We start from the raw sequence: 26,731 nt of genomic DNA, 5'->3' as shown, positions 1-26,731 counted from the left end.
AATGTCTTTGTCTCACTCCCATTTCTTCTTTTCGCAATTTGAAGCTCTAAGAAGCTCAGCAACACGTAAACTATTGCAATTTTTTTTAACGTGTCTGCTTATCGTCTTATTTTGAAAGTCTCCATCGGATGTAGCAGCCCGTAACACACAGTAGCTTATACATTGAGATTCCATCGCCAAGGCAGCCACATCTGCACCTGCAGCTCCCATCACGCGTCCTTTTTGCATCAGCACCATCACCGGGGCATCCACGGGAACGCTCGCCGGACGAAGAGCGTCATGGGCCGCGCGGAGGAACACGGAACGCCGGAGACGAGCGTGGGAGTCGGAGTGATGCTGAGCCGGCGGAGGAGCAACGGCAGGCGGAGAAAGCGAAAGGAGTTGTTCGCCGTCCAGATGTGCTTGGCGGGCTTTCTGCTGGGACTGGCCGCCGGGCTCCGGAAGGTGGCACAGCGCGGAGGTAAGACATGAGCGATGCCGAAATAGGAGTATCGTTGTCGGCATCTTTTTTTTTGCGGATGAGATGAAGCGCAAGCACGAAACTTGGACTTGCACGTTTGCTGTATGAACGAGTCTGCTCAGTTGCTAATAACACTCTTAATTGATTATTCGGGAGGCATTTTGTCCTCCGGGTTTGGTGAGTAGAATCACACCCAGGGCAATATTTGGTTTATTTACATGCTTTGGTTTCTTCGGGAGCCGCTTAACAAAGTCACACGTTTACTCTTGCACTATTCAACATGCCCAAAAAGGAGTCGGAAGAAGTAGATCCGATCCGACACTTATCCATGTCCCAGCAATTACTGATCACTTATTCACTTTCCGTGTGGAACATGGACTAGATACCAATTTCTGTTATTATAGTCTAACGAGATGGACAAGTAAAGTTAATGGAGTTTGTGGATGGCTTATTGAGGAACGAATAAGTACTAATTACTTCATAAAAGAAAGATGGTAGGTACCGGAGTAAGCAAACATAAACATTGCATAAAGAATACTTATAATAATAATGCAGGGTATGTTATAAATTAGATTGTAATAAATTACATGATGCTAACCAATCGTTTTAATATGACCATTTCATCTCAGACCTTTCCAATGGTTTCTTCTGTGCTTCCCCCCGAAACAAAAGGCAGTGGTATCATCCCCAAATAATACCAGCTTTAAGTCTTTCCTAACTTTGCAGATGTCATTGATGTACACGTTGAACTCTTTTGGTCCCAGTATTGACCCCTGAGGTACTCCACATGTCATAGTTACACTTGTGGTTGTATGTTCTCCTAGCTTAGGGTTAGGGTTCGGGTTAGGTCCAGCTTCATCAACCTCATTCGTGTAGCATCTTGTTGGCTAGTCGCCTCCATTTCTCCTCAGGGGGTCTCAGCAGCGGCGGCGGATCATTAAAAGCTGTCTCCAAGCTTATAATCGTTTCTGGAGTGCTTCGACCCGAGGTACAAGAGCTGGCAGGTCCGCGAGTGTGTCACGGGGAGATCCTTTTCTTATTTACTTTGGCACTGTTGCGGTTGCTAAGCAACGCCTTATGGCAACACCGTCCGTCGATTAGCCCGTTAGCTTGCCTTAACAACTCTTACAGCGAGTGTTGTCACTCCACCGAGTGTTGTCTCATCAGTCGTTACAGACTGGGGAATCCAAATCTCGGGCTAGGAGCAGCTATTAGCCAGGCTAGCTAGCAGGGCTCTACGTTAAAAACAAAAATGACTTGCCCATGGGGAATCCTTAAGGTGAGAACTACTTGCCCGAACTTGCCCCATGTAAAATGAAAAGTGCCATAATGATATCATATATCAATATATGCTGATAATTCATCAGATAATAGTACTGATGCATTGTATTTGGAGGAATGTCTAAAAATTTGTAGAGATGTATTTAACATACATCTCCACAAATTTTCAGACATGCTACCTTACACATCGTAGTCGTAGTAAGCAGTGATATTTATAAGTTGTGCACCACAATGAAACATTATTGAATAGACACATTTGTGTACTAGTAAAGTGTTTTTAATCCAGAAAAAAAGCTCAATGGTCAAACAATAATTTGTGAAGCAAAGGTGAGAAAAATACACAGAGAAATTGAACCGCTAGATTTTGTAGCTTGTGCAAAATCAGCACTTGGTATTGGATCTAATGGGTGGTGTTTCATTGTGACCACTTCAAATTGTCACAGCAATGTGATTCACTCACCTGTGCCATCCTTTGATTTGCTAACCGCTAATAAAATACTTGTTTAGGAGGCACTGGTTCATCACTTTTTGCTGTTTTCCTTCAGATGTTGTTGAAGAATTAGACGATGTTGGCAGGGACGCCATGATAGATGTTTTCCTAGTAAAACGATCGCTGATTGGTTGATCGCGAACAAGAATGGGTGTGGGTAAAACGCGGATTGTGGATTACGGACCGCGGTCTAAATAAACGATTCTGATTGGTCCACTTCAAGATTTACAAGGATTGCTTTGCAAATTACCATCGGAATTACGCAGTCCGTGTTTTACCAACACCCAACAAGAACCGCTTTAAAAAAAACTCTTGGCAGTACGGCATGCTAAAGTGCACTTGCCCGATGGGAATATTAATGATTGGATTTACTTGCCCCAATTTTGTTTTAACTTGCCCCGGGCCATCGGTACATCGTTATTGTCGAGCCCTGGCTAGCTAGCCTTGTAACGGCTGTTGGCTCCTTACTGTTCCTCTCGCTTGTCCCGAATGAAGGCAGAGTTGTCGGTGCACTTTTTAGAGGTGCTGTTATGGTCGGGAATTTTCCCCCAAAAGTTGAAAACTGCAATGTTGGAGCTCTTCCCAATAGTGTCCTTCTCTGTCAACAAGAAGTGACGGCATCCTGGGAACTAAAATCACTAAAGTTGTCTTCCCCAGCGTCAGAATTGAGCAGCCTCATAATTTGTTCGAAGTTTAACATCTGCAACGGTCCAAGTCGCTAAAAAAACAGAAGCTGTAGTAATTCTACACTTGATCAAAGTTACTTAAGATTTGTCAGATCAAAACACCATTGCTGCATAAGACGTAAAATACAAATAAAATATAAAATATACTATAAATGAAATCAAAACATAATTGTGATATTCGCATGCACTTCACTTGTCCATTTCGCTACTTCCTGCTGCAACTGCAGTTCTTTGAGCCATGAATTAGCGATACGAGCCGCAGGCTTCAAAGGAGACTCACAATGATTTTTTCACTTGGAATATTTTCCTGTTTAAACCACAGGCCATCTTTATGCAACCCGCATGCTTCACACGACCCGCGCAGTGCCCGAGTGTCGGGCCAAAAGCAAAGGCTGTCCACCCATCCGTTCCGTATAGTGCACAGTATGTGTCTGCACTCGTGCAGTTGTGTTTAACCCCTCAAATTAGAAGGTAAAAGCTCGGCAAACGCGAGAGGAAATCTCCATATGAGAGGGGATTAGTCATATGAGCGGCTATTATCTTCAGGTTTTAATACAGATCAACTTTGTTATTCTAGCTAAAGTCCTTTGTCATCCATCTGCGATAAACAAATGGTCATGTATAGATAGGCCATTAACGCTAGCGCTCTATAGTGTCCACATGGTCTTATTACATAAGAACTTACCTTCTCGCTTGCTGGGTCTCCTCCATTGAGGACGCCAGCGGAATGGAGGCACAGATGGAGCACTTTGCAGCTACAAATTGGACTTAAAGAATTAGACATAAAAGAAAAGCGACAAGAGTGTAGGGCAGGGGTCTCAAACTCAATTTACCTCGGGGCCACCGGAGCTAGGTTCTGGGTGAAGCCAGGCCGCATCAGCTTTTCAAAAAAACCCAAAACGCATTTATTAAAAACTGGAAAAGAAATCCATAAAAAAAAACTATCTTCAATGCTTTTGCTTCTGCTATACCCTACACTTTTTCAGTACTTTGGTTCCGGTTTTCCACACCAAAATATCTGATAAAACATTCCACTGTTCTCAAATATCTTTTTTATTTTTCTATACACAAAATAAGATTTAAAAAAAATAAACAAATTAAGAATAAAGACAATAAATCAATCAATCAGTAATAAATAAGTAAAATAATAATAAAACAGCAAAAAAGGGAAGAAACCACATACAGTTGGTAGAGAAATGTTTTTTTTCAGAATGAAATGTACAGTATTAACAGTTATTTAACCTTTAACATGAGCATTAATGAAACTTAATAATTGTACCCAATTAGCAAGTTAGCATGGTACTCAGTTCCATCTGGGAGCAGCGTGGTAACTTTAACAACATGTTTGATGAGATGCTTTATCTTGACGTGTATTTTCCCTTTTATTCCAAATCATTTTGCATTTATTTGTACCCAGCGTCATAAGCCTTTAGCTTCATTGCTAATCCAAAGCAAAACAGGGCGGGGTAACAGGGTAGGGGAACAGTATGGGCGGGGCAAAATCATGTTCATTGTGTCCGGTGTGCACACAGCTTTAAGCTGGCATTTCAACATTAAACTTTGGTATCAAGGTGGGGGCCTCAAACTAGCGTCTCACGGGCCAAATGCGGCCTGCTGGCCGCGAGTTTCAGACCCCTGGTGTAGGGGTATTGCAAAGAGGAAAAACATGAGCCTGGAGGAAGGCGAGGATGAGGAAGATGGTTGTTGCTTTACATGTTTTGTTTTACACATTTTTGACACATTTAACACCATGAAGTATTTTTCACATTTGGAACTGAATTGTGCGTGTGCATGCGTTTGCATGCGTGTATCAATGCTACAAGACTTCTTGCCTTTTCACTTCCTGGTTGCTGTGCAGCGTGTATTTCTACGGGGAATAGATGTTACCCTCAGCTTTTAACACATGATGATTCTGTATTTTTAACCAAAATAATATTTAGTTTTTAGCTTTTATGTATATATGGCTCTAACAATCATACAGTACGGACAGTCAGGAAGCTACTAATGCTACTGCCCCCACCACCCGACCTCAGATAGGATGGATCTTTGACATTTTAGATGGGAACAGGCTTTTTTTTGACATTTTGCAACAGATTCATTTCTTTTTTTGACTTGCTTTTGGTTAGCTTCTGGAACAAATTATTGACGCTAACCAAGGTTCCGCTGTAATAGCAAATAAAGAAAATAGGAAGGTGAAATATTGATAACGGAGTGTATGGTATTGTTTTACCTGGCGCTGGGGTGATGATTCCATATCGATGATCGTCGTTCTGATGTGAAAGTAAGCGTGCATGTGAAGCTCCCCTAACACGTTTGTCACGTGTGTCACGCGTGTCACGTGAATGGACTGGGTTGTGACGGATACGAAGAGGTCACTGATCTCGTCTGTGGGTCATTTTTTGGCGTGAACATTTGAGTTCCTCTTCTCTCCCTCTCCAGTCTCTCCTCCTTGCTCGTATATGCCCAAGCTAATTCATCATGCAATCCAAAGACTATTTTTGTACCCACGGTGTGTATTCTGGGATTTTCGGCTCAGTGACACAGAACAAATGAGACGAGAGTGGAAGAAAGTACACGGCTTTGAAGAAGATTCAGGCAATGATCACTTCCGTTTGATGTTTCACCTCAGATGGCACATTCCTGGGCATCATCCCGCGTGGCAAGTGTCACAAAAACATGTTAGCTTCATTGGTCAGCCCAAATTGTCCATAGGTATGAATGTGGGGGGGTGGTTGTTTGTCTATATCAGGGGCCCCCGCCTTGATAAATTTAATGTTAGTGCGGCCCGCGCAAGTTTGATATGGATGCTGTATGGTATCATGTACCCAGAAAAAATGATTACGTTTGATTCATGTTCATGTTAAAGGTTAAATAACTGTTAATAGTTATCCTCCCTATCCGTGTGGAAGTGGTAAGTTTTTGGCTATTTAAGTTTAAAGGAAATAACTTGAAGGCTACCATTTAGGTCGCTAGCCCTCTAGTTTGCGAGTTAGCATGTGTCTCAAGACCCTGCAGTTGCGCAATATGTTGTAAATAAAAAGAGTATAAATGTGACTATAGTCGTGTTTTGTCATGTCTACAGGGCTCTAATAATGCTTTGTTCATTTTAATCTGAAAAAAATCATTTGTCTACCCACCAACTATATGTGGTTTCTTAAGTTGTTATTATTTGCCGTTTTATTATTATTTTTTTTTATTATTATATTTATTTATTTATTTATTTATTACTGATTGATTGATTTTCTTTATTCTTGATTTGTTTATATATTTTTCATCTTATTTTGTGTAGAAAAATAAAAAGTAAGATATTTGAGAACAGTGGAATGTTTTGTGGCCCCCAGGTAAATTGAGTTTGAGACGCCTGGTCTATATGTGCCGTGGGATTGGATGGCCACCAGTCCAGGGTGGACCCTGCAAAATGAGGCAAAATGAGGTGATGACGCAACTTTCCCTTCAGAGCAATTTAAGCTATAAAAACGGCCACCAGGTGGCAGAAGTGAATGTGATAAGAGCTGACGGGGATGTTGATGGAAGAACCCCACGTGGAGCGTGGAGGAGTGTCTTGCAGAAGGTTAGGCGGTGTCGGGACATTTAAAATTGTGGCAATCGTAATTAAGGATATATCGGGCCGATATTTGCGTTCTTTACTTGAATCGGTATTGGCCGATACGTGCGTGGTTTCGCCGATGTATTTTACCGCCGCATGATTTACAGACAGGCATCCGCCGGGCAGCTTTGTGTTGCCGGAGGACCCTGCAACACGCACAGTCGCGGGACCCCGCCCACGCTGCACGAGAGGTGAATCACAACAAGGGTACGTTTTCAACTTGTAATTAGCCTCTAACAGTTAAACTTAGTTGAAATATTGCCACCTGCTTTGAAATAGGAAACATGACCGCCAAGTGATGCAATATACGTGCTTGAAAATATAGTTTAGTTTGTGGGTTTGAAAACCAGGAATGCTGCTGAATGCTTCATCTTTAAAAGTGCCTACCGTTGGAATTAGGAGCTGTTGATGTAGTTGGAGGCTAATATGGAGTCTAATATGTACAGCTGGTAGCAACACAGCTTTAATGGCAACCTTGGAAATTTCGTTCCCATGGTGTTTGTTGGAGTTTCATTCGACGCCGGGCTCAGGTGAAATGCGTGCGGTGTTATGTGTGTGCGCTCACGCACGCGCACACACACACATACAGAAGGAATTGGGGCAGCCGTGTCTGCTACCAGACGTCTTTAGCGTTTAGCGTTTTGCATATGGTTGATTATTTATTCCCTTTTAAAGTTGATAATGCCGTTTAAATGTGTGTTTAAGAAAGCTGAATCCTACTGTGTTCAGTTTACATTTCAATAAATATTTGTTTCAACTTGAGACCTGGAATATTTGTTATCATTGTCATTTTTTCATGTAAATTGCAGGAGCAAAAGCAGTATCGGCCACAAGCAAAAAAATCGGTATCAGCATCTGCTCGAAAAAGAACATATCGATTGATCCCTAATTGTAATAGTTTATTTACAAATCCATGAATTTGATATGAAACAAGCCTTTTCTGTTATTTATGTCGGAATAGTTGTTTAGATCAGGGGTCTCAAACTCAATTTACTTGGGGGCCACTGGAGCTCGGGTCTGGGTGAGACTGGGCCGCATCAGGTATTCCAAAAAAAAACCAAAACGCATTTATTAAAAACAAAAAAATTAAAAAACTTCGCTTTGGTTCCAATTTTCTACAAGAAAAGCTCTGATAAAACATTCCACTGTTCTCAAATATCTTAATTTTTATTTTTCTGCACAAAATAAGATGTAAAATAAATAAACAAATCAAGAATAAAGAATCAATCAATCAGTAATAAGTAAATATAATAATAATAATAATAAAACGGCAAATAATAAAAAGTTAAGAAACCACATATACAGGAGTCTTGTCTTTGTTTTGGTAGGTTCCATCCTTCTACAAGCGTAGAAGTCAATCTTTTGTGCTCCAATGGTCTAAAATGGCCGCTACTAAAGGGGCTGTGGTTAGGAAAATGAGATAAGGACCTTTTCGTCTTTATTTATCCGTGTGGGTGACAGGTTAAATGTCGGAAGCCATATTTAGAGATCAGGAGTTGAGGAGCTCCTTAAGCTGCTTAAAGTGTATAGATGACAAATATTTCAAAGAGCAGAAATGACGGCCTTAATCAGGAGCATGCTAGGCTGTGGGTTTACTCGCCGAGTATTTGCGTCCGGGTCCCTCCAGCTGTCAAAGTGCATGCCAGCGAGTTTGATCATAAGCTGGAGAATCTCCGTCGCTTGCTCCGATGTTGTTATGCAATTCCTCTCGCACAAATCTGTCCTCCCTCACACTCCAATCCAAATTCTGCTCTCAGGAGTGGCTCCTTTTGGAGGATGCTAGGACATGAGCTTTGTATTTCCTGAAAAGCAGAGGTGGAGATGTCCATCTTTACATTATGATGATTATGTTGACACCCAAAATGGAAAGCGATACTAGCCACGACTTGCGTATTAGCCACGTGGGGACCCAAATATCCGGCTTGCTCTGGATTTATTTGCCCAAACGGAGGGAATGGAACCTTTGTATACGCCTCATTCCGAAAGAAAAGGGCCAATCCGAATGAACATATAATGGGATTCCCAAGGTTGGAATATTCCTTTCTCCAATCCGAAAGCAGCTTTCAGTGTGCGTTACCGCCATCTTCTGAACAGGAGTGTGGAACAGAACGTAAACCCTTCCATCATCTATTCAGGAGTTTTTCTTAAAAAAGAAAATATATATCTACATAAAACACATCCTGAGTTGTATTGTAAAATATTAGCAAGATTGAATTTGATCTTTTCCTGTTTTTTTTTTTTTTTTATCCCAGTGCATTCTTTCAGCACATGCTCAGATATGACGTAATTATGACGTAGCTAGAGACGTTCTTTGGTTTTAAAAATGGCGGCGAGCAATATGACATAATTTCAAGCCTGGGCGGAGGAAAAACTGGAAATACGGAGTTTTTCCAACAAGTGGAAGGAAAACTCGGGGAAGCGGTATCACGTGATGTTGATGTTTACGCGTTACTGCGCATGCACCACGGACTATTTTGTTGGATTGTAGCGCCGCATTGAGACCAGAGATTGGAATATTCCTTTCCATGGATACCATTGTTTACGGAAAAGTCATTCCAAAAGATTCCATTCGGAAAGACAAAAAGACCATCACACTACCACCACCATATTTTAATGTTGCTATGATGTTCTTTGTCTTAAATGCTAGATGTCATGGGACGCACCTTCTTCCGTCAGTCCAGTATTTTCCCAAAAGTCTTGGGGGATCATCAAGATGTTTTCTGGCAAAATTGAGAGGAGCCTTAATGTTCTTTTTGTTCAGCAGTGGTTTTGGTCTTGGAACTCTGCCATGCAGGCCCAGTTTTGGCCCAGTGTCTTTCTTATGGTGCACCGACCTTAACCGAGGCGAGTGAGCCCTGCAGTTGTTCGCATGTTGTTGTGGGGTCTTTTGTGACCTCTTGGAGGTGTCGTGGCTGCACTCATTTGTTGTGTGCTGTGTCATTTGTTTGGCCGGCCACTCCTGGGAAGGTTTGCCATTGTTTTATGCTTTTAAGCTAATCAGTTAGCCTGAAATTAATTTCCAAATGGAGAACTTTTTGTGTTTGACTCTGACAAGGGACATGCCGTGGCTGACTTCATGCAGTGTTAAGGTAAGGTCATGTAAGGTAATGCCGCATTGTAGTGTCCTGACTGCCGCCTAGTGACCAGAATACAACACAGCACTTCTATTTCATGTTTTGACATGTTTGTAACAGCGCAAACTACCATGAAACAGCGACCATCTGAAAAAGTGCGATGTAGCGATATCGCGAGGGCCGACTGCGTATGAAATCAGGACATGATAATGCTTGGCTAACAGATGCTTTATCACGTGTTGCGTGTTTTAGCGCTTCCATACATAGTACAAACCAACACGACCTAGTTCTTCATCTCTCGGGACGAGGATGAAGCTCGCATTTGTTTAGCGCTCGTGCTCTCAAGACGTGAAATGTAAATTTTCTCCACGCAAACATCAATTGAATATCCGTTATTGATCTATTTAGCACACTGGCCACGTGCTGTGCTGTAGAACGCACAGCGCGTATGCCAGGAATGGACGTATCCCTGTGAACAAACGTGCACGCTGGCGTTCCTACATGCATGTACACACATCTGCCAAAGGACACTAATGAAGACAAAGTAGCTCATTAGGGATGACATTGAGGAGCGATGGGCCGCCCTGTTCTGTGACGTTATGGGGTCGACTTGGACCGATAGAAGTAGGACCCCAGTCCATGTAGGACGCTGGCAGCCAACGCGGTGAAGGTGGGAATATAACAAGGAATGGTCCAAATAAGTGGAGCTTCTAATCCCCTGATATTGAACATTTCCCAGAAGCATTTTGTCCTGCACACACTCGTCTGACACGCGTGTAGCGCATGGCTGGCCTAGATCTCGTACTGCTGCTGCAGCACATCTCAGATGACGCTATTATAGTTTACACCAAGTGGACAATCCATCAGATTACACACACATGAATCCATTGTGGATTTGAGTCCAACTGACCTTGGCTTGGCATCAGCCCATGTTGGTTGTAAAGTTGCTAAACACTCAAGCGGTCATTTTGCTGTACTTGGTACCGTTAGCCTGCTTAGAAGGCCACAGTTGGCTTCATTTTGGATACCGTAAGGCAGGGGTCTCAATCTCACGGCCCGCGGGACGCTAGTTTGAGGCCCCCGCCTTGATATGTTTAATTTGTTTTTTTTTATTTGCTTATTTATTTTTCCATCTTATTTTGTGTCGAAAAATAAAAATTAACATTAAACATTTATTTAATAATGTAATAATAAATAAAAAATTATTTATAATATTTTATAATTATAATAATTTAATGTTTTATCAGAGCTTTTGCAAAGAACCAAAGCACTGAAAAAGTGGAGGGTATAGCAGAAGCATTGAAGACTATTATATTATATATATTTATTAATATTTAATATAAGTAATATTTATTAATATTTTTATTTTTATTTTTTTCTTATTTATATATATATATATATGGCTGGCCCTTTAAAGCTGGCCCTCTAAGGCTGGCCCTCTAAGACTGTATATATATATATATATATATATATATATATATACAGTGAAGAAAATAAGTATTTGAACACCCTGCTATTTTGCTATTTCTCCCACTTCGAAATCATGGAGGGGTCTGAAATTTTCATCGTAGGTGCATGTCCACTGTGAGAGAGATAAACTAAAAAGAAAAATCCAGAAATCACAATGCATGATTTTTTAACAATTTATTTGTGTGATACAGCTGCAAATAAGTATTTGAACACCTGTGTATCATCTAGAATTCTGACCCTGAAAGACCTGTTAGTCTGCCCATTAGAAGTCCACCTGCACTCCATGTATCATCCTGAATCAGATGCACCTGTTTGAGGTCGTTAGCTGCATAAAGACACCTGTCCACCCCATACAATCAGTAAGACTTTAACTTGTAACATGGCGAAGACCAAAGAGCTGTCCAAAGACACCAGAGACAAAATTGTACACCTCCACAAGGCTGGAAAGGGCTACGGAGCAATTACCAAGCAGCTTGGTGAAAAAAGGTCCACTGTTGGAGCTATCATTAGAAAATGGAAGAAGCTAAACATGACGGTCAATCTCAATCGGAGTGGAGCCCCATGCAAGATATCACCTCGTGGGGTCTCAATGATTCTAAGAAAGGTGAGGAATCAGCCCAGAACTACACGACAGGACTTGGTCAATGACCTGAAAAGAGCTGGGACCACCGTTTCCAAGGTTACTGTAGGTAATACACTAAGACGTCATGATGTGAAATCATGCATGGCATGAAAGGTTCCCCTGCTTAAACCAGCACATGTCAAGGCCCGTCTTAAGTTTGCATATGACCATTTGGATGATACAGAGGAGTCATGGGAGAAAGTTTTATGGTCAGATGAGACCAAAATAGAACTTTTTGGTCATAATTCCAATAAGCGTGTTTGGAGGAAGAAGAATGAAGAGTACAATCCGAAGAACACCATCCCTACTGTGAAGCATGGGGGTGGTAGCATCATGCTTTGGGGGTGTTTTTCTGCACATGGGACAGGACGAGTGCACTGCATTAAAGAGAGGATGACTGGGGCCGTGTATTGTGAGATTTTGGGGAACAACCTCCTTCCCTCTGTCAGAGCATTGAAGATGGGTCGTGGCTGGGTCTTCCAACACGACAACGACCCGAAGCACACAGCCAGGAAAACCAAGGAGTGGCTCCGTAAGAAGCATATCAAGGTTCTAGCATGGCCCAGCCAGTCTCCAGACCTGAACCCAATCGAAAATCTTTGGAGGGAGCTCAAACTCCGTGTTTCTCAGCGACAGCCCAGAAACCTGACTGATCTAGAGAAGATCTGTGTGGAGGAGTGGGCCAAGATCCCTCCTGCAGTGTGTGCAAACCTGGTGAAAAACTACAGGAAACGTTTGACCTCTGTAATAGCAAACAAAGGCTACTGTACCAAATATTAACATTCATTTTCTCAGGTGTTCAAATACTTATTAGCAGCTGTATCACACAAATAAATTGTTAAAAAAATCATGCATTGTGATTTCTGGATTTTTCTTTTTAGTTTATCTCTCTCACAGTGGACATGCACCTACGATGAAAATTTCAGACCCCTCCATGATTTCTAAGTGGGAGAAATAGCAAAATAGCAGGGTGTTCAAATACTTATTTTCTTCACTGTATATATATATATATATATATATATATATATATATTTTTTTTTTTTTTTTTTTCACCTGATGCGGCCCAGCCTCGCCCAGACCCTAGCTCCAGTGGCCCCCAGGTAAATTGAGTTTGAGACCCCTGCCGTAAGGGAACAAAAAGCAAAACTCTTTAGCCCTCCAAACACTCTTGCTAGCATGACGTTGACTTTCTGCTCCCATTTCGGATCAGCATTTGCAATAAAAGTGACTGTTGCAATTATGAGAGTAGATTAATTTCGCATATTCTTTTTATGCAACCTGCTATGCTAACTTCAACAGCCGTGGAATAGATAGAACATTTTATGCAAAGGGATCAACATGTTTTCTAGAATGTGCCGTTGTGCGGCGCCTGGGGGCTGGATGGGTGTCTTATGTCAGCGTCTGGGTCAGTGGAGCGGAACGTTCTCATGGGGCCGACACCGGGGGCAAAGGGGGTGAAGTGTCTTGTCCAAGGACACAACAGCAGTGACTGGGAAGGAGAAAGCGGGGCTGGAACCGTCAACCCTGCAGTTGAAGGAGTGGGAGGCAACTTGTGGAAAAACATTTGCTTCTTGATTCGGAAAACAAATCATCTCTCTCCATTCAGATAAACATTGGATTTCTGGTAGCGTTGCGTCCGCATGTCTTTCATCACTTCTGCTATTCAGCTGCTCATTTGAAATAACATTTGTGGCAATATTTGTGTGTGTTTTTAAACTATTTATTGACCATTGCTGCCATTCTTGACTTCATTCATTCATTCATTTTCTACCGCTTTTCCTCACGAGGGTCGCGGGGGGTGCTGGAGGGTGCACGGGGAGAACATGCAAACTCCACACAGAGATGGCCGAGGGTGGGAATTGAACCCTGGTCTCCTAGCTGTGAGGTCTGCGCGCTAACCACTAGACCACGGTGCCGCCCCATTCTTGACTTGTCTCGTTTTATTATCGCTCTATTGTTGTTGTTGTGGTCAATCTGTTGGGACTGTGGATTGATGGATGTACGGCTGGCGAGCTACAAATGGGGATAAATCAACTTTTCTGAATCTGAATTTGACTGCTGTGTTTCCCACTTAGTCTTCATAAGAACGTGTGCTGCAGGCCGGACTTTGACCGGTTCTGGTCAAAAACCAGCTGGATTGTCTGCAGCTACTCCCACATTAGCATCTTCTCCCTTTCTTCTCACCTCGACAGATCGTGTTTCCCTTTCCACAACGCTTGAAGACACCAGGTGGGACAGTCGGCACCTTCTCCAAGACACCTATGACAACCAGTCCAAGCTCTTCTCCGAGCTGGATAAAAACTGCACCGAACCAGGTAAGACTGTCTCTCCTCATCATCGCACTGCCAAAGCTAACGTCAGACTGGAAATGGATGAATTATTCATTCAGAGGTTGACCTTGAGAACTTCCGCCATCCTTGGTGGCGGTGCTTTCAAGTGCTCATGACACCAACACATTTTTGAAAAAAGCAGTAACAAAACGAAAGTGCTGCAAAGGTTTTTGTTATCCTGCTGTCCCCACGCCAAGCCCAAAGACGACCATTCGCTGATGATGAGTACGATATAACAAGTATGCCGATCCACTGACACTCCCGATCTATTTGACGCCCCGTCTACCATTTCTGTATAGACATTGTGGACTGACTAATAAGACAAAACCAAGCCATCAACCGACAGGCGGGCGCTGTTTTTCACGTAACGTATGGACTCGTCATCTCCAGACTGACTCGCGCTCATGTTCTCATGTCTTGTTGTTCCATGGCATCCATGCGGGATCCTGAGGTGGAGAAGGGGTGAGGTCCTGATCTCTTTGTAAACACGGCACACCCCCTTGATTGTTCAGAATCCACATCCAGGGACATCGGAGCCTGCAGTCTGACTGGATACTTACTGACAAGCTATATTTAGCACGCTGTAGTCCCCCTTGCTTTACAGCTGGGGGGTTATGTCGCTTGGACACGCAGTGGTGTGAAAAAGGCTTTGCCCCTCTCATAATGTCTTGGCTTTTTGTACTTAAATGTTTGACAAAAGGAATGTAAATATTAGTAATAATATTAACATTAGTAAATGAAACTATTATTATTAAGGGAGAAATAGTCCTAAGCTACACGGCCGCATGTGAAAAAGTGATTGCCCCCAAAAACTAATAAGTGGTCGGCCACCCTTAGCAGCAACAAACAAACATTGGAGGCGTTTCCAGCATCAAGCCAAAGCCTTTTGAAGGTCATGCCGCGGCATCTCCATAGGACGTGGACCAGGCCACTCCCAAGACCGAACCCAAGTTGCTTCCAGCTTGGGGTCACCAACAGATGGCCCGACATTCTTTCATCCTTCAGGATGTTTTGCTACATTTTCAGGGCTCTACGTTAAAAACCAAAATGACTTGCCCATAGGGAATCCTTAAGGTGAGAACTACTTGCCCGAACTTGCCCCATGTAAAATGAAAAGACTGCCATAATGATATCATATATCAATATATGCTGATAATTCATCAGATAATAGTACTGATGCATTGTATTTGGAGGAATGTCTGAACATTTGTGGAGATGTATGTTAACATGGAAAGCCATGCTACCTTACACATGGTAGTCGTAGTAAGCAGTGATATTTATAAGTTGTGCACCACAATGAAACATTTGACACATTTGTGTACTAGTAAAGTGTTTTTAATCCAGAAAAAAATGCTCAATGGTCAAACAATAATTTGTGAAGCAAAGGTGAGAAAAATACACAGAGAAATTGAACCGCTAGATTTTGAAGCTTGTGCAAAATCAGCACTTGGTATTGGATCTAATGGGTGGTGTTTCATTGTGACCACTTCAAATTGTCACAGCAACGTGATTCACTCACCTTTGCCATCATTTGATTTGCTGCCGCTAATAAAATACTTGTTTAGGACGCACTGTTTCATCACTTTTTGGTGTTTTCCTTCAGAAGTTGTTGAAGAATTAGACGATGTTGGCAGGGACGCCATGATAGATGTTTTCCTAGTAAAACGATCGCTGATTGGTTGATCGCGAACAAGAACGGGTGTGGGTAAAACGCGGATGTGGATTACGGACCGCGGTCTAAATAAACGATTCTGATTGGTCCATTTCAAGATTTACAAGGATTGGTTTGCAAATTACCACCGGAATTACGCAGTCCGTGTTTTACCAACACCCAACAAGAACCGCTTTAGAAAAAACTCTTGGCAGTACGGCATGCTAAAGTGCACTTGCCCGACGGGAATATTAATGATTGGATTTACTTGCCCGAATTTTGTTTTAACTTGCCCCGGGCCATCGGTACATCGTTATTGTCGAGCCCTGATTTTTACTTCCATTGATCACAGCAAGGCCGAGTGGTTAGCGTGCAGGCCACACAACTAGGAGACCTGAGTTTGATTCCGACCCCGGCCATCTCTGTGTGGAGTTTGCATGTTCACCCGTGCATGCGTGGCTTTTCTCCGGGTACCCCCCCCCCCCCCCCCATTCCAAAAACACGTTAGCTTCATTGGCCACTCCTTTAAGAAAAAAGTAGCCGTTCATACCCTGAAATTGACATGACTTTATACAGGGTATTTTATTTTGAAATGTTCTTGCTAAATGATATTTTGGGACTTGGTACACAACTGGCGTACACACGATTAAAGATGCGCTCATATTTCTTCTGGTGGCCAACAAGGGAACACAAAATGAAATGTGTGCATTTTGTAAGTCGCCGTGGTAGAATGCAGGTTAAGTTTACTTTGCACTGAACAGGAAGTTAATTGGCAGTGCCAGGTTAATAATATTACACCAACACCAACGTAAGTGGGCACCTTTGGTAATGAGAAGAACATGGTGGAGCAGGACTGCAGTTGGTCCACATAGATGGCTTGTATTTTTATCATTCCAACACAATGTGTCTGTGCGCATCTTTAAAACCGGACTAAAAAGCTAACATTTATTCATGCTGACAGTTTGGACGGTGCATTTCTATTTGTGTTTTCGTGAGCACTGGAGGAAAACAGGAGGAGAACATGTTTTTAGAGCTGCTGGCTCGGCAGCCCGCCTGTAAATATGCAATGGTGATGCTCAGGCACGTGACGGCAATGTCCCCAAAATAGTCCGCTTTGTCAAAATGGCTTCTTGGGTATTCTTTGAGGTCAAAAAGCTTGCAGCGCTGTGATCCAGCATTCATCCTTACCTCTCACCGTGCAATCATGACAGAGGAAGACAAGCTTTGGTCCTATTTTTATGCTTTGGGTGAGTCACAGCAGTGATGGAGGGGGATTTTATTTGTCTTTCTCAGACCGTTTTCTCCAGGTTTACATCAACGTTCAGCATATGTGTTAGCCCCGACCCCAGGATGCCAAGACGAGAGACACATTCAGTCTGGTACAGCAACGATAGGAGATCCGAGCCCCTACACCAGGGGTGCTCATTAAGTCGATCGCGAGCTACCGGTCGATCGCGGAGGTGGTACTGGTCGATCGCGGCGTGACATTAAAAAAATATCATCCTAGCATCAATGCCGTCACTTGATTGATATACAGGGCAGCCATTCAGATGACAACTGAATGTTGCCCTTCGGGTGACCAATCAAATCAAACAACGTCTCTAAGTGCAGCAGAACTTACGATGTCAGCCTATCAGCCATCCCCGTTACTTGATTGACATACAGGACAACCAGTCAGATGACACCTAAATTTTGACCTTTACCGCTCATGCGTAAACAACGATGCAAAGTGCTAAGCTAGTCGGCGAATTGCGAGATTTTAAGCCCTCGCTAAAGTTTATGGTCACTAAAATGAGTGAAGGAGCTGGACCAAGTAAAAAGGCAAAAACTGGACCAAGTAAAAAGGCAAAAAACATATCACTTCCATACGGATATGGAATATTATACCGATATTATGATACGGATATTATCCATGACTGATAAACATTTGGAAGTGTGCTTGAGACTGGCTATCAGCAGCTACTGTCCGGACTATGCATCCCTGGCTGGTTCAATTCAGTGCAAGTCATCAAAGTAAACTCAGGTAATTACAAAAAATTTTAATAGTTAATTATGTGTGTTTTGCAATATTGGCTCATTTGGTTATGTAAGGTACATCAACATACAGTACATTGTACGTACAAATAATCCTCAATACATTTGAAAATAAATAGATGTTTTGCATTTTTGTAGTGGGTAGATCATTTTGACTCGGCCATTTTAAAAGTAGCTCGCATGCTGAAAAAGTGTGAGCACCCCTGCCCTACACTCTGAAAACCTAGCATAAATGACAGACATTTTACAAGAATGAAGTCATAATGGTCTACTACCTTACGGAGTCCACCTACGGAGTCCAACGACGGAATCTACGTAGGGTAGCTGGACTCACCGTAAGCGATAGGGCGAGGAGCTCAGTCATCCAGGAGGGGCTCAGAGGAGAACCGCTCGTCCTTGACATGGAGAGGATCCAGTTGAGGTGGCTCAGGCATCTAGTCCGGATGCCTCCCGGAGGCCTCCCTGGTGAGGTGTCCCGGGCATGCCTGCCGGGAAAAGGCCCCGGGGCAGACCTCGGACACGCTGTAGGGATTATGTCTCTCTCCTGTGTTATTTGCAGCCCACATACGGTTTTTTAATTGGCCTGCAAAAAAAAAACAAAAAAACAACAACCGAAAAAATAGACAAATTTGGCAGGAATGAAGTCACAATATTAAGAGGAGTCATCAATCGAGAAAAAGTTGTCATTTTAAGAAAATAACTGATATTATCACATATGATAACATAATATGTATGATAACAATGACAACATGCTGGTAGCATCAAAAAGTCCATGAAAAACAACATCATGAATGAATGTGTCATTTTTGGAAAAAGTTCAAATGTTACCAGAATAAAGTTAGAATATTATGGGAATAAGGTCATAACTACAAGAATAGTTAGAACATGATAAAAATGTCTGCCTTTTATGGGCTTTCCTAGCAAATTGCCCCACTGAGGGCCGAATAAAGGCATATCTTATCTTATCTTAGTTGGGGGAAGTTATGGTTATCTTTACTTATCTGACTTGCATCCATGACCACTCTATTTCCACACCTCCACAAACAAATGTGAGCTGAAGCATAGCTGTGTCCCCAATAGATCTACAGAAGATAGGTCTATCTTGGAGGGCCACTGTGTTGACTGATGAATTCTCAAATCTAAACACTTTCACAGGAATGTTTTTCTCTTCCTTCGAGGAAAATCTCCTCTAATTGACTCTATCCGTGTGTTTGAAGCAAACAGCTCAGCGCATGCAAATGATGAATGGGCTCTTAGGGAGCCCTGTGGGATTAGCTTTAGTCTCTGGAATTGAATGCAGCATATCAGGACACAAAGCCTCTTGGGGGTGTGAGACCTCTTGTCAGAGTAAAATGATTGTGGAGCCGTGCACCCCCCGTGTCTTTGAATGGTCATTACTGGCCATCCACATACGGTCCCAAAAGAATATGCTGCTGGCCCAGGATGGGACGTGTTCTCGCCTTTACATGATACAGAATATCTGCCATGTATGGGACGTGTTCTCGCCTTTATATGATACAGAATATACAGAATATGTGCCATGTATGGGACGTGTTCTCGCCTTTATATGATACAGAATATACAGAATATCTGCCATGTATGGGACGTGTTCTCGCCTTTATATGGTACAGAATATACAGAATATCTGCCATGTATGGGACGTGTTCTCGCCTTTTATATGATACAGAATATACAGAATATCTGCCATGTATGGGACGTGTTCTCGCCTTTATATGATACAGAATATACAGAATATCTGCCATGTATGTGACGTGTTCTCGCCTTTATATGGTACAGAATATATAGAATATCTGCTCATTCCAAATGATCACATCTGTAACCAATTTGTTTTGCAAATCATACATGAAAAATATCATATTTCGTGTATCACAACTTAGTGTCAGAGTGGAGTGCAGTCCTCCCTCGCCATGTCGCGGCTTTACATCTTTTTGAAAATACATTCATGAATAAATCATGCTGTTTGGTGGTTGAATACAGCCTATTATTAGTCGTAGCATATGCAGATTTAAGCAAATTGCATGCATTTCTTTGTCTAAGTGGAGCACTTTCAAGCATCAAAATGGCTTCATAAAGACAGAATGAATAAAGTATTCTGTGTGTCTGTCATGAAGTAAACCCAAATATTCAACATTGAAAGACATGAGTGAACGTGCCAGTGTCAGTTTGATCAGGACTAAGAAATAAAAACACTGGCTACTTTTGCAGTCATGCCAAGCTGGAACTCCACTCTTCGTGTGTGTTGCTATAAATGTGTTCCTAGGGGAGCTGAGTGGGGGGCGGACAGGAAGTGACATTGGAGGAAGAGGGTTGAGTTTCTTATTGGATCATTCAAACCCGTAATGCCGGTCAATGATACACTTTTGATATCGTGATCCGCAGACAAACCAAGACCGATGTGATCCGATATCATAGCCATGTATGATAATATCAGGCGACCTACATGAGTTGACATCCCTGCTTAGCAACTTCCACTTGCATCAGCGAGTAGGAAGCATAGTTTGTGGACTTGCTGGACTGTACCACTGTAGCACCAGAGTGCTGATCAGGCAAATCAGCATATCTTGCTTTTGGGAACAGACCCTCTTCTCGCTGCTGCCATGGAAACCAGTGAACTGTGTGTCACCCGCCGGTGTGTTAGTGTGTGTGCATGCAGCGGTGTGTACTTCACGGTAGCAGGAGCTCACAGCTTTACAGCGTCTCTTCATCCGATGTCAAGTAAATACAGGTACATACAGTATTGCCCATATTGATACATTCACACAGTCTATTAACACAGTTCACGCGCAATATTGCGTATATTTGGTTAGAGTATGTTTCAGTTAGAGTCGGACCTTCTGGGATTAATGGCTCTAACCAAGGTTCCACTGTGTAAATTCCTACCTAAAAAATTAACTCACATTACAGTACAGGAACGGAACATGTTTGAAACCGCATGACTTCCATAAATTCCGGTGTATAAACACCCACTAAATGTAGAGGGCTGACCATAAAGGTATTATTTAGTCATTAAACTCATCACACGGCAACTTAACACTTAAAAGGTACCTAGGAAATATACATTAAATGTATGAGTTTAAAATAAGAAACAGCGGTTATTATATCTATCCATAATACATAACTGCCAGAAGAGCAGATGGTGCTGTAATGATGTCTCCGTCCACCACAGGGAGCCAGAGGAGTCCGGAGCACAAAGCCCAAAGGCAGGCTGATGTCATTGCAGAGCCCCAGTGAATGCCTTGCTCAGATGACTCATGGGAAAACTCTAAAAGAGATGTATATATTTTTTCTATATTTCTGAGGTATACATGGGGAGTGTTCAGTTGATGTGTGATGAATATAGCGGTGTTCTTAGTTAGATGAGTCAATTCGGCTTTTATGACCTCCAAGCTCGTTGTGAGTGCACTGATAGCTTGTGATTGGCTCCTGTCAATAAAAGAGCTTTAATAATAAAAGATTAGATCAGAGGTAGGGAACCTATGGCTCAGGAGCCAGGTAGGGCTCTTTTGATGACTGTATCTGGCTCTCAAGCGTTTCTTACCACAATAAAAATGTATTTTTGCTAACATTTTAAAGTAAACATCACAGAAATGACTGTTAAAAATAATCAACAACTTTCTCATGCATTTTAATCCGTCCATCTCTTTTCTACTGCAATACGGCCAACCATATCTATCTTTCCTGATGATATTTTCCAGGTCAAACACCAAAACTCGATTATTACTGGGTAATGTGGTAGTCTACCTCGGTCATTGAGATGTCAACATGTAAATGTAAACTTTCCTCCTTTAGTCAAATAGTCACCTAGCTAAAGCTGCAGAACCAAGCCTTCTGGTGAAGATGGCCAAAAGAATGAAATATGTGTACGGAGTACGGTGCAAAACCATGCAGCAGCAGAAGTTGCATTAATGGCAGCAAGTATTTGATTTATTATTGGACACTGCGCTGCTCACGAAAGTATGCTGGCCACACCCCATTGGCGTGGGGTAGTGTGCCTGGTCTACGTAATTAGAGCCCATTATATCTAAAACTGTTGGTCTTACATACAAATGCACACATTTTATTGCATTCAATGTTTAAAATATCTGGCCTTCATGGCTCTCTTAGCCAAAAAGGTTCCCGACCCCTGGATTAGATTATAGCTGGGTTCAAAGTTGAAGACAAATGAAGTGCTTAACACAGCAGAATTTACGGTACCTGAATTGACCTGGTATGGGATCGATACCAACATTTGTAGTGTCCACACCTCCATTCCTCACGTGCTTCGTTCACACTCGATATTACCAATGGGTTAATTGTTCATGGTGACCAGTCCATGCCTCCCTCAACTGTGATTTTTAAGTCAGCTTGTTGGGAACCAACCCCCCCTCGGTGGGAGTGGTAGCACAAGTACCTGAGTGCTGGACTTCCAACCCGCACAGGTGATGTTTGATTTGGCGGAAAGAATGTAGTAGCAGCATGTCGCGTTGATGCCGCAGTGCGGAAAGTGGAGATTATGCTGTGATATAACGTGGCTCCCCCAACAACAACAACGGCCGTGCATTTACGTCGCTAACCTCTACCCTTCGGCTGGGCGTGTTCCGTACTCAACGCCAAGTACACGTTCCAAACAAGTGGCATTTAAAAAGCTTTACGCCGTTGTTGTACTTACATGTGCCTTTTACTGATCTGCATTATCTGAAAGCTCAGACGGTACAATACACAGCCGACATGTTGATTCCAGAGATGATGTGATGTTGCACAGAGCGGATAAAAAGAATGAAGGGAACATTTCCTGTAAGTAACGTGTGTGATGGGATTAATATCAAGGCCATCTGCTCCGCTATCTTTCATGTTATACGTACGATGAGGACGCAGGCTAATGTACGGACTTTGGGCAGAGCTCGTGGATGATGACTGGAGTGGACGTGTGGTATGTCTTACGTCCTGGCAGGGGGGGGGTATTTGAGGAGTGTACGTGCTGCTGTGGATGATAATGGCATGAAGCCAGAAGTGTATGTTCTATGTTGTGAGGAAAAATAATGTCATTTTAGTCGTTGAAAATGTAAGAAAATATAATATTTTTAAAGTCATAATATTGTGAAAAAAACTAAATAAGGTTTTTTTTTGGAAAGTTAGGTGAGGCCGAACTGAAAATACTATGGCAATAAAGTCAAAATATGATGAGAGAATATTTACAGAGAAAGTTGAGTGATTGAAAGATTGAGACAAATGTTAATAATAGGCTTTGTATATAATAAATACATAAATAAAATAATAGGCCGAGATGCAGTGGTTTCATGGACTATATACTGTATAACTTCTTAGCCTGTCTACATGTGTTGCTTTACAAAATATCAATATGATTTTCCACTATTGGGCCCTCGGAGGAAAACATTTGGATGCCCGATTTCGCTCATATAAGACGAGCCAAAGACACGGCCGCAAAAAATGTCGTCGACATCATCAGAATTGAAACTGACACAAGCTGTTGCTTGCACATTTACTTCCTGTCGCTTTAAGAAAGTACTCATGTGTATAAAATACAGCCGCCATGCAAATTCTCTCATGGGAGGAGACAAGACTGCAGACCAGCAGATGGGAACGGACTACAAGAGCACGAGGAAGAAGTTTGGCGATAAAGAGAGTACTATTGGAAGTCAATCACACCCGCTGTGGAGCTCCATGCAAGATTTTACCCGGTAGGACAGCCCACAAGGACATGGGAGGAGCTGGCCGACGATGTCAAGGGAGTTGGGAGCACCGTCAGCAAGAAGAGCATTCGTAAGGCGCTTTGCTGATCAAGAAGACATGTACAAACCCACCTGAATGTTTGACGGGAAAACACCTGATGGACTGACTTATTGAGCTCTGAATAGAGCCGAAACGGACTGCATGTGTTAGAATCCAATATGACTCCAACAACATCCCTACTGTCAAACATGGAGGCGGAAATATGAATTGAAAATGAATTGCCCTCAATGACTTATTCCAAAGTAATGTTTTATTTTCTCGGGATGTTTTTGTTTTACATTGCAGCGGCGTGTCATCATCTCAGGCGAGACACTGAAGAAAGACGATGTTGATTTTTGTCTCCTGTATAATAAGTCCCAGGCCCGCACAGGTCATAATCTGATTTCTTGCCGCCTCCCTGATTAAATGCCACCATTACCATGTAACCTTTAGCCGGGAGCGGGCACACACAAACACACAGCCAAAGAGTTTTCAGAGTGTAGTTTTCTCCATCTGCAGCACGATGCATGCGGCTCCTCCTGTCACTCATCTCCCTCCGATGGACACATGCAAGTGGACATGCTCACCTTGTCAGGTCCCAGCCAGCTGACTGGACCAACTCCTTCACTTCTTATCGCTAATTCCCTGGTGGCACTAGAAGAAGAATGAGCCAGAATGCCATTGGAATGACAATTTGTGGTTTATTCCGGGATATTCTAAGCGCATTCTAACAATTGCGACTGCATGCTGAGTGCATTACAAATATTAACTAAAAACGTATTTTAGTATTTAGTATTAGCTAAAAACGTACAAGGTAGATTCAAAGTGGAAAAGTATCAAACAGCATTCCAACTGCACTCTGACTGCATTCTGAATATTCTGCTTTTGTAACTTCCATATACAGTAGATCAGGGGCCTCAAACACGCGGCCCGTGGGCCAAATGTGGCCCGCAGGACACTAGTTTGAGGCCCCCGCCTTGATATGAAAGTTTAATGTTAGTGCGGCCCGCGCAAGTTTGATATGGATGCTGTATGGTATCATGTACCCAGAAAAAATTATTACGTTTGATTCATGTTCATGTTAAAGGTTAAATAACTGTTAATAGTTATCCTCCCTATCCGTGTGGAAGTGGTAAGTTTTTGGCTATTTAAGTTTAAAGGAAATAACTTGAAGGCTACCGTTTAGGTCGCTAGCTCTCTAGTTTGCGAGTTAGCATGTGTCTCAAGACCCTGCAGTTACGCAATATGTTGTAAATAAAAAGAGTATAAATGTGACTATAGTCGTGTTTTGTCATGTCTACAGGGCTCTAATAATGCTTTGTTCATTTTAATCTGAAAAAAATCATTTGTCTACCCACCAACTATATGTGCTTTCTTAACTTTTTATTATTTGCCGTTTTATTATTATTATATTTATTTATTTATTACTGATTGATTGATTGATTTTCTTTATTCTTGATTTGTTTATTTATTGTTCATCTTATTTTGTGTAGAAAAATAAAAAGTAAGATATTTGAGAACAGTGGAATGTTTTATCAGAGCTTTTCTTGTAGAAAATTGGAACCAAAGCGAAGTTTTTAAAATGTTTTTGTTTTTAATAAATGCGTTTTTGTTTTTTTTGGAAAACCTGATGCAGCCCAGTCTCACCCAGACCCGAGCTCCAGTGGCCCCCAAGTAAATTGAGTTTGAGACCCCTGCAGTAGATGGTAGTCGTCGTGTCGGTCCATTTGTCCATTTTCTTCCGCCTATTCGGGTCTGGGTCGTGGGTGCAGCAGTCCCACTGAAGAGGCCCGGACTTCTGGTGGCAGGGACAGCCAAGCGTTCCTGGACATGATCCTTCCAGCATGTCCCAAGTTAATAAAACAAGGCTTTTCTAAGAATGTTGACAAAAGCGGTGGACCATGAATGTTGCTGGTCATCTTACTAGCCAGAAGAAGCACATGATGGACAGTGTGTTTTGGAGCTGCTAGTTCTTCATGTGAGGGTTTTGTGAGCTGCCCCGTGCATGTTGTCGATGGAGGAAACGCCATCTGTCGTCCTCGGGAAGAATCCCCAGTTTTCCTGGCTGCTCTTATGTTGAGGTCTCCCCATTACGCCTTTAATGATGTATCGGATTTGTAGGATTATTCTTTTTCTGTCAATGTGTCTGTGTTTGGATCCTAACCACACAAGTCTTACGTAATGCTCGTGGTGTTATGCAAGGGGGGAGGGGGCCACCGTTGTCTCTGCCCCTGAAGTGACAGGCCGTCCGTCTCTGCTTGGGTCAATCCACATTGATCTCACGCAGCTCAGGGATTTGGAAGCTGCTGTTGTGTGTGTGTGTGTGTGTACTTAATGTGTACATCGGTTCCCAAACTACTTGGACAAAAATCTTACAATACATCTTCTGTACAGGGTCATGCACATTTTGGCTAACCTGAAAATGCAACCAGGGGTGCATTACATTGGTACGTTCCTAGGACTGTCACGATAATAGATAAATCAATTCATCGATAGTTGATCAATTCCATGCATGCGCGTGCATGCTCGTAGCACCAACGGTCTTTATATGAAAGTATATGAAAGATGATACAGGTATGTCCAAAAATGGATGTAATGTAGCAGCTATAAATCGTACAAGCGTACATTTTCCCCGTCTTTCTTTTCTAAAGCCACGTGTTTGGTCTCGCTCACTCGCTCTCATGCATTTTTTCAACAGAATATTAACAAGATTAGTACAGTACCAGAGGGTTACATCATTGCTGGGATGTTGAAACATCCACTACGATAATCCCGAACCATGTCAGATGCTCATATTCAGTAGACGTGTATGAATCTTTTTAACATGTGTGGAAGGTGGAAATACTTTTCCATTTTGATTCCTTGTCATTCTACTGCAAAATAAACAACAACAAAAAAATGTAAGACTCAACTGTAGAGCAAAATACCATCTGTAAATACTATTTCTATACCAACTGACATTGTGACCTCTGTACTGGCCGGCTGGGGGACTGGCCAGAGTGGAATGGTCTTTATGACCCGGACGATGTTGCCTACCAATCTTTACCTACAAAGGTCATCGCCGGCCTCCCTTTCCCCTTCTGTGACTTTTTTTGTAGCCATTCTCTCCTCCTTGGTACTGAGCTGCCGGCCATCGTTGTGTTGAGAGCATGAGAGCACGCGTGGCAGCTGCCGCCGCCTGGCTCTAGCTGGCTCTCGGCCGTGCTGAGAGAGAATGTCAGTGCGCATTGAGTTGCCATGGCGTTACACAAGCACTACACACATGAACATAAGACAAGTTAAGCAGACCTCAATAC

General features: G+C 42.5%; 2 protein-coding genes across 3 annotated transcripts in view; one reads left to right on the top strand and one right to left on the bottom strand.

Moving 5' to 3' along the window:
* Window positions 1-26,731, bottom strand: part of ncapd3 (non-SMC condensin II complex, subunit D3) — a 154,408-nt gene that overhangs the window by 76,308 nt on the left and 51,369 nt on the right. The window lies entirely within an intron of this gene.
* The window catches only part of LOC131132041 (sodium/potassium/calcium exchanger 3-like), a 49,232-nt gene continuing 22,678 nt past the window's right edge, over window positions 178-26,731 (top strand). For both annotated transcript variants that reach the window (XM_058077218.1, XM_058077217.1), the window contains exons 1-2: window positions 178-460; window positions 13,883-14,005. In XM_058077218.1, coding sequence (XP_057933201.1) covers window positions 280-460; window positions 13,883-14,005 — 304 coding nt within the window. In that variant the 5' untranslated portion in view covers window positions 178-279. The remainder of the gene's footprint in view (window positions 461-13,882; window positions 14,006-26,731) is intronic.

The sequence above is a fragment of the Doryrhamphus excisus genome, chromosome 7, assembly GCF_030265055.1.
Source record: "Doryrhamphus excisus isolate RoL2022-K1 chromosome 7, RoL_Dexc_1.0, whole genome shotgun sequence".
NCBI lineage: Eukaryota > Metazoa > Chordata > Actinopteri > Syngnathiformes > Syngnathidae > Doryrhamphus > Doryrhamphus excisus.
This window is presented reverse-complemented; position numbering and strand designations above follow the sequence as displayed.